This window comes from Triticum dicoccoides, chromosome 7A (assembly GCF_002162155.2).
Source record: "Triticum dicoccoides isolate Atlit2015 ecotype Zavitan chromosome 7A, WEW_v2.0, whole genome shotgun sequence".
NCBI classification, from domain to species: domain Eukaryota; kingdom Viridiplantae; phylum Streptophyta; class Magnoliopsida; order Poales; family Poaceae; genus Triticum; species Triticum dicoccoides.
In genome coordinates, this window is record NC_041392.1 from 593,030,951 (window position 1) to 593,038,939 (window position 7,989).

Sequence of the window (7,989 nt, forward strand, 5' to 3'; positions counted from 1 at the left end):
AAAGTGTCGCGAAGTTTCAAGAGAGGATGGGGCCAGAGGCAACTGAGCCCACCAGAGGGCCCCCACATACCCCACGTGGGATGTTGGCACGTCTAGGGGCACGTACCTCTCGGCACTGCCTCTCGACGGCTCTGCCTTTATATACTCCTCAAAATCATTGTCATAGTTATTGAAGATATTTTCGTTGTTGGTTCCTCTTTGTTTCTTGAAGAACCAATCTGAAGGCTTGTCTAGTACCCTGATAGAGGAGTTTATCACGGAAAATGCCTACATCAATTTTGCTACCAAACCTAAAAAAGATTGTGGAGCATGGCAATTTGCCCGGTGTTAATCATGGCCTTGACGGGATAGTGACAACTCGTGTTGTATTGTTTGGGCTGCCCAGATTTACCATCAACAGACACTGGCGACGAAAGCATGGGATTGTCAGATCGCCTCCAAATTGTGATTTCGATGGTGGCGTCTTCTACCGCCCCACGATCAATGGCTTCCTCGGTGGCTTTTTGGTTGGTGTGTGTATGACTTTCAACCCATGTCAGGGTCATACACACTTGCATCTTTTTCGGTGGCTGCAACTCCTCAATGAGGATTAATGTTACTCTTTTTTTTTTCCTTTTCATCTATCGGCATAGCGTTGGTCTTCTTTGATGCTTCAGTGTTGGAAATAACCAAACGTGCGTGGTGCCATGTCCGGGTCGTACATGGAGCTTGCAGGATTAGAACTCGTAACCGTGTAGGTCCTGACTACTACATATACGTAGCCCTTGTAATCTGCCCCGAGCCCCCGTTGAGCGTGTACGTACGTGTGTTTACCAGCCGACGGAATCGATCGACCGCTGTACGTGCGTTCCGTGTGCTAACTGGCTAGGGCTGGATTGATTAGTAAGATTGATCAAGCCAGGAAGATTAGCTCTGGTTGCACGTTCGTGGTGGTTGTCGTTGCCACTGATCGTCACCGTTGTGAAAAGTACTCGGCGTCGGCCGACAGAGCTAACACGGTGATCCAACAACTCTCACACCATGGCCGCCAGCCCGTCTGCCTCCCCGGCTCCCACCGGCGCGCGCGTCCGGGACACCATGTCCAGGCACTCAACGGTGCTCGTCAGGGGCACGCACCAGTTCAGCATCGTCGGCTTCAGTCTACACCAGAGGGCCGGCGTCGGAAACTTCATCCGATCCGATGCCTTTGAGGTCGGAGGTCACAGCTGGGCAATCAGATGCTACCCCGCCGGCAATAGAGAGGAAGAAGAAGGGTACCTATCACTGTACCTGGAGGTGTTGAGCACCCCTGCTTTAGAGAAGACCACTGTGAAGTACAGCTTCGAGATCAATGGCCCTGCCGGAACTTCGCCGCTTCTTGCCCAGCCGTGCGCATGGGACGACTTCACCACCGATAACATATCATGGGGGTACAAAAAGTATGTCAAGGTAGATTCTCTTGATTCGCGGTACTTGAGGAACGACTGCCTCGTAGTGCGTTGCACCGTCGAGGTTCAGGAGTCGAAGACCGGAGCGACCACGTCCAGCTCCATCGCGGTGCCGCCCTCCGGTATCCGCCAGGACCTCGCGCGGCTCCTGGACAGCAAGCGGGGGGCGGACGTGACCTTTCAGGTCGGCGGGAACGACTACGCCGCGCACAAGGCGGTGGTCGCGATGCGGTCGCCGGTCTTCTGCGCTCAGTTCTTCGGGGCACTGGCGGACAAGCCCGGCAGCCGCCACGTGAGGATCCACGACATGAAACCCGCGGCCTTCGAGGCCGTGCTCCACTTCATCTATACGGACGCCTTGCCCCCTGTCTTCAAGGACGACTCGAAGCAGAGCCACAGAGAGATGATGTGCGACTGGCTTGCGGCGGCGGACCGGTACGGCCTGGAGAGGATGAGGCTGCTGTGCGAGAGCGCGCTGCACGAGACCATTGACGTGGAGAACGCCGCGTGGACGCTGGAGCTGGCGGACCGGCACCATTGCCCACAGCTCAAGGCTTTCTGCGTGGATTACATCGTGTCTCCTGGTGTCCTGACGGATGTGATGGCAACCGAGGGGTACAAGCAGCTAAAGACGAATTGCCCATCTCTTCTTGTTGATGTCCTGGAGAAATTAACTTGGAAGTAGCGGGTAAAAATTGACGCATTGTTCATTGTAGTACGCTGCAAAGTCCGCAACACTACTTGTTGATGGTGTTTACTAATTTCGTTGCTCTGTGGACACTTGTGTTTGTCACTCACTTACCGTCGTTGATATCTTTATTTATGGGTCATCTTCTTTCTTTTCTTTTGCTTTTTCGAATAATGGCCTTCTTAAGGCAACTTTGTTTCATCGGACAAGTACTGGAAAACTAATTTTTTTTCTCACTTTAGCAACTTGTAAGTTGCCTGAATTTTGAATCTGGGTAAGTTGATTTCTTGGTCGTGGATTTTTGCTCTGAGATTCACGCTCTACATTTTTTACCTGGCTTGTGCTGGGCTTGTTTTCTCTAACTGGCCCCATATCGATTAACTACTGGGTCAAAGCCCATTATCTGTGCGATCCAACCCATCTCTACTGAGACAAGGTAATTTCAGTGTTCGTTCCGCGTATCGGATGGTATTGCGGACGAAACTTAACCGAGAAGCGTGGATACAGGAAGAGGAGGGTTCCTCGTTTGGACAGACTGAGAGCAACAAGTGGAGTACGATCTGGCATATTCAGGTTCCGTCCAAACTGAGGATGTTTGTCAGGCGCCTTGCTAGGCAATCTATGCCTTGTGGAGAGGTTCTGAAGCATCGAAACATGGCAACAGAAGATACATGCATGCTATGTGGGGGGAGAGACACTTGGAAACACGCTTTGCTGAACTGCCCATTGGCGGCCGGTGTTTGGGCGCTCGCCCCAGATGATCTACTGGAGCCATTGATTGAGCGGCACGAGGATAGCGCTAAGGACTGGCTTTCTGCGATACATGAAATATTGCCTGCAGATTTGTTTGAAAGGCTCATAGTGACACTTTGGGCGATCTCGGGAGCTCGACGAAAGGCTACCCATGAAGATATTTTCCAGGCGTCGCACTCCATTAACGGATTCATCAACAACTACTCGAGGGATCTCCGGTTTATGAACTCCATGCATCAGAGACCAAGGGGTGCGGCAACCACGAGGTCTACTCGATGGGTCAGACAACACGAAGGAGCTGCAAAGGTAAATGTTGACGCCGTTGTCTCTCGACGGGGCTATGGTGCTGTTGGCGCTATTTGCAGGGATCAAGAAGGAGTCTTTTTGGGAGCTTCCACTCTCTTCTTCAGACATATCGCTGATCCACAAACCCTCGAGGCACTAGCGATAAGGGAAGCATTGACTCTTCTGGATGACCTCTATCTTTGGAGGATCCATGTAGCATCGGACTGCAAAGGGGTGGCTGAGGACATCAAGAAGGAAAATGCAGCAAGCTATGGAGCAATTATTCATGAAATAATAGATCACTCTTTGTCTTTTGATTTTTGTAAATTTAGTCATGAGTTTAGGAGCTCGAATGTTGAAACTCACAACTTAGCGAAGCATGCTCTTACTCTCAGTGGTGGCCGCCATGTTTGGTTAGGACATTCCGGGAACCTGTCGTTCGTCCCTGTAAATGTGGTGACGGTTTAATAAAGAACTTCGCGAGGTTGTGTAAAAAAAACCTTTGTTTTTCTCCTGTGTTTTTGCTTTTGTTTTTTTCTTTATTAATTGGATTTTATTTTCTTTTGTGGGTATTGTTGAGATGTTGGGTGAGTGTAAATGTATGCACATAAATATGGTGCAATACGTGTGAAAATTACACTATCACATGATTATTATTCGCATACTAAAAAGTGCAATTTTAGAGTAAAGTTGTGCGCAATTTTTTAAAAACTTTTTTATAATATTTCTTCTTTAAAGGGTAATACATGCAATAAGCCACATGGATAAAGCATAAGCCATGTATACATACAAAGTATAAAAAAACAGGTCGATAGCACATAGAGGAGGCAGAAATGTCGTAAATCAAAGACATCTACCATTTAACATCTTGGGAGTGTCCCCATTAGGCATACTGTATGAAACATATATTTCATATTCATGTCATTTTTGTTTGTGCAGTGACCTATTTTCATGTAAACACCGACAGTCAAGGTGCATCTAGTAGACAGGACAAAGGCTCCATCAAGCATACAAAATGGAACAAGCTACAGCAAACCATAGGCAAATATGTGATTAACTTACAAGGGACACCCTAGAATATGAAATTTTATTACAGAAGGGCTATTATTTATCATAAGCCCCTTAGAGTTTGAGACTTGACAAAAGGGCCTATTTACTTACCATAAACCACCTAGAGTTTGAAAACTTCACAAAAAGGCGTATTTATTTACCAAAACCCCCATATGGTACGAGAACCTAAAAAAAAGGGTGTATTTATTGACATCAAACCCCTTAGAGTTTGAAAAAAGGGCCCAGTTTCTAATAAGTGCTCGCCACTTTCTTGTTTCACAAGGGAAAGGTGGTTTAGGCGGCCATAATTTTGAATACCACAATAGATTTATATCGAGAAATAAAATGAAAACAAGTAAAACATATCGAATATAAAAAAACCTTTTTGCTTCCGTAAAAAATGGCCACAGCAAATAAAGAGACATTTCATTCTCAGCAACCAGAAATGAGTCCAAGCTCCCTCCTCTATGCCTCCATGATCCCTCTATCTATCTATACTTGTACAAGAGAACTATTTTACAAGCAACAAAATTTGTTAGCGAAGACAACAGACAACACATAACGACGACTAGCATGTTGACACACTTGCAATGAACTCGACACATCCAGTTGGACAACCAGGAGAGAAAAGCTTACTCGAAACACATACAAAGTAGTGTACCATATACCCGTGCAATGATGGATCAGCCAAAACAAAAAAACTATGATCCCACCCATGCAATGATGCATCTTACGAAAATTGCACTACTATATGCTTACTCTTACATATTAGTATAAAAATGTGTGATTTATATGTAACTTGTGTGCAAATTTTGTCATTATTTGCTTTATGCTTTTTCTTTCTCTCTTCTTAATTGGTAATACCAATGGCACTAATTCATTCTTAGAAAACTTTGCTATTTTGATTTAGCTTCTATTTCACTTCTTTATTTCTTAATGGTAATATCAATGCCATTAATTCATTCCTTCTTAAAAAACTCCCTTTTCCACGAAAATAACACTATTGTATGCTTATTCTTGCGTATCATCAAAGCCACTAATTCATTCCTTCTTAGTGTTTTTTGCAATTTTTTGACTATTATATGCTTATTCGTGCATATTATTAACAAACTTAATTTTTGTGTAAATTGTGTGCAAATTTTGAAGGAAATATTCCCTGGAGGCAATAATAAAGTTGTTATTTATATTTCCTTATATCATGATAAATGTTTATTATTCAAGCTAGAATTGTATTAACCGAAAACTTAGTACATGTGTGAATACATAGACAAACAGAGTGTCCCTAGTATGGCTCTACTTAACTACTAGCTCGTTAATCAAAGATGGTTAAGTTTCCTAGCCATAGACATGTGTTGTCATTTGATGAACTGGATCACATCATTAGAAAATGATGTGATGGATAAGACCCATCTGTTAGCTTAGCATAATGATCGTTTAGTTTTTCTGCTATTGCTTTCTTCATGACTTATACATGTTCCTCAGACTATGAGGTCATGCAACTCCCGAATACCGGAGGAACACCTTGTGTGCTATCAAACGTCACAACGTAATTGGGTGATTATAATTAAAGATGCTCTACAGGTGTCTCCGATGGTGTTTGTTGAGTTGGCATAGATCAAGATTAGAATTTGTCACTCCGTGTATCAGAGAGGTATCTCTGGGCCCTCTCGGTAATGCACATCACTATGAGCCTTGCAAGCAATGTGTCTAATGAGTTAGACACATGATGATGCATTACAGAACGAGTAAAGAGACTTGTCGGTGACGATATTGAACTAGGTATGATGATACCGACGATCGAATCTCGGGCAAGTAACATACGGATGACAAAGGGAACAATGTATGTTATTGTGCGGTTTGACCGATAAAGATCTTCGTAGAATATGTAGGAGCCAATATGAGCATCCAGGTTCCGCTATTGGTTATTGCCGGAGATGTGTCTCGGTCATGTCTACATAGTTCTCGAACACGTAGGGTCCGCACGCTTAACGTTCAATGACGATTTGTATTATGAGTTTCGTGTTTTGATGAAACGAAGTTTGTTCGGAGTCCCGGATGAGATCATGGACATGACGAGGAGTCTCGAAATGGTTGAGACATAAAGATTCATATATTGGAAGGCTACATTCGGATACCGGAATGGTTCCGGTCGTTCCGGATAAGTTTCGGAGTACCGGGGGTTATCGGAACCCCCCACGAGGTTAATGGGCCACCATGGGCCTTAGTGGAAAAGAGAGAGGGCCGGCCAAGAGGTGGCGCGCGCCCCCCTTGCCCAGTCCGAATTGGATAAGGGGTGGGGCGGCGCCCCCCTCCTTCCTTCTCTCCTCTTCCTCCTTCGCTTCTTCTCCTACTTGGAATAGTAAAGGGGGGGGGGGGACCGAATCCTACTTGGACCGAGAGTCCAAGTAGGACTCCCCCCATGGCGTGCCCCCCTAGGGCCGGCCACCTCTCTTCCCCCTTTATATACGTGGGATGGGGGCACCCCGAAGACACACCAAGTCTTCTCTTAGCCGTGTGCAGTGCCCCCTTACACAGTTACACACCTCGGTCATATCGTCGTAGTGCTTAGGCGAAGCCCTGCGTCGGTAGCTTCATCATCACTGTCATCACACTGTCGGACTGAGAAACTCCCTCGTCATCAACTGGATCAACAGATCGAGGGACGTCATCGAGCTGAACATGTGCTGAACGCGGAGGTGCCGTACGTTCGGTGCTTCGATCATTTGGATCGCGAAGACGTTCGACTACATCAACCGCGTTACTAAACGCTTCCGCTTTTGGTCTACGAGGGTACATAGACACACTCCCCCCCTCTCGTTGCTATGCATCTCCTAGATAGATCTTGCGTGATCGTAGGAATTTTTTATGAAATACTGTGTTCAACAATAGTGGCATCCGAACTAGGTCTATGCGTAGATGTTATATGCACGAGTAGAACACAAAGAGTTGTGGGCGATAATAGTCATACTGCTTACCAGCAACATCTTACTTTGATTCGGCGGTATTGTTGGATGAAGCGGCCCGGACCGACATTACATGACAGCGTTCATGAGACTGGTTCTACCGACGTGCTTCGCACACATGTGGTTAGCGGGTGTCTGTTTCTCCAGCTTTAGTTGAATCGAGTTTGACTACGCCCGGTCCTTGTTGAAGGTTAAAACAACATACTTGACGAAAAATCATTGCAGTTTTGATGTCTAGGTAAGAACGGTTCTTGCTAGAAGCCTATAGCAGCACTACTAGGGAAAACCCTATACACAGAACATTAGCAGTAGCGCGGGATAAAAACGCACGCTGGTGCTAATTAGCAGCAGCGCGGTATTTAGAAACCGCGCTGCAGATACAGCTATAGCAGTAGTGCGCCCGAGTACAAAAGTGCTACTATTAAAATTCCCACGGCTTAGCCGATAGGCTACAGATAGTAGTAGCGATCTACGTGGAACCGCGCTACCGCTACTTGTTTTGTAGCAGCGCGTTTAAGGACAAATGCGCTACTGCTAATGAAAATAAAATTAAATGGAAAGCAAATAAAAAAGAGAAGGATAGCAGTAGCGCTTGTTAGGAAACGCGCTATAGCTACCGTAGCAGCAGTGCACTTCCTGGAACGCGCTACTGCTACTTTTAACTTAATTAACTTTGTTCTTCCCCACGGCCACTTCCCCCCAAATCCCTACCCCTCCGCTGTCGCCGCCCTGCATCATCGTCGGCCGCCGCACGCGACCCGTCGCTCTCCGCACTCCTTCGACGCCACCCCCGCCCCCGACCGCGACCTCGACGCCGCCCCCG

At 46.3% G+C, this 7,989-nt stretch overlaps 1 protein-coding gene across 1 annotated transcript; it reads left to right on the forward strand.

Annotated features, from left to right (window-relative positions):
* The first annotated feature begins 1,020 nt into the window (after positions 1–1,020).
* Positions 1,021–2,112, forward strand: LOC119333677 (BTB/POZ and MATH domain-containing protein 3-like). Its single transcript, XM_037606496.1, has one exon. It carries the CDS (start codon positions 1,021–1,023, stop codon positions 2,110–2,112), a length of 1,092 nt encoding a protein of 363 aa, XP_037462393.1.
* The last annotated feature ends 5,877 nt before the right edge of the window (positions 2,113–7,989 follow it).

What these genes read in the sequence shown, in the direction of transcription:
- LOC119333677 (XM_037606496.1), top strand. Translation starts at nt 1,021, where the DNA reads ATGGCCGCCAGCCCGTCTGCCTCCCCGGCTCCCACCGGCGCGCGCGTC.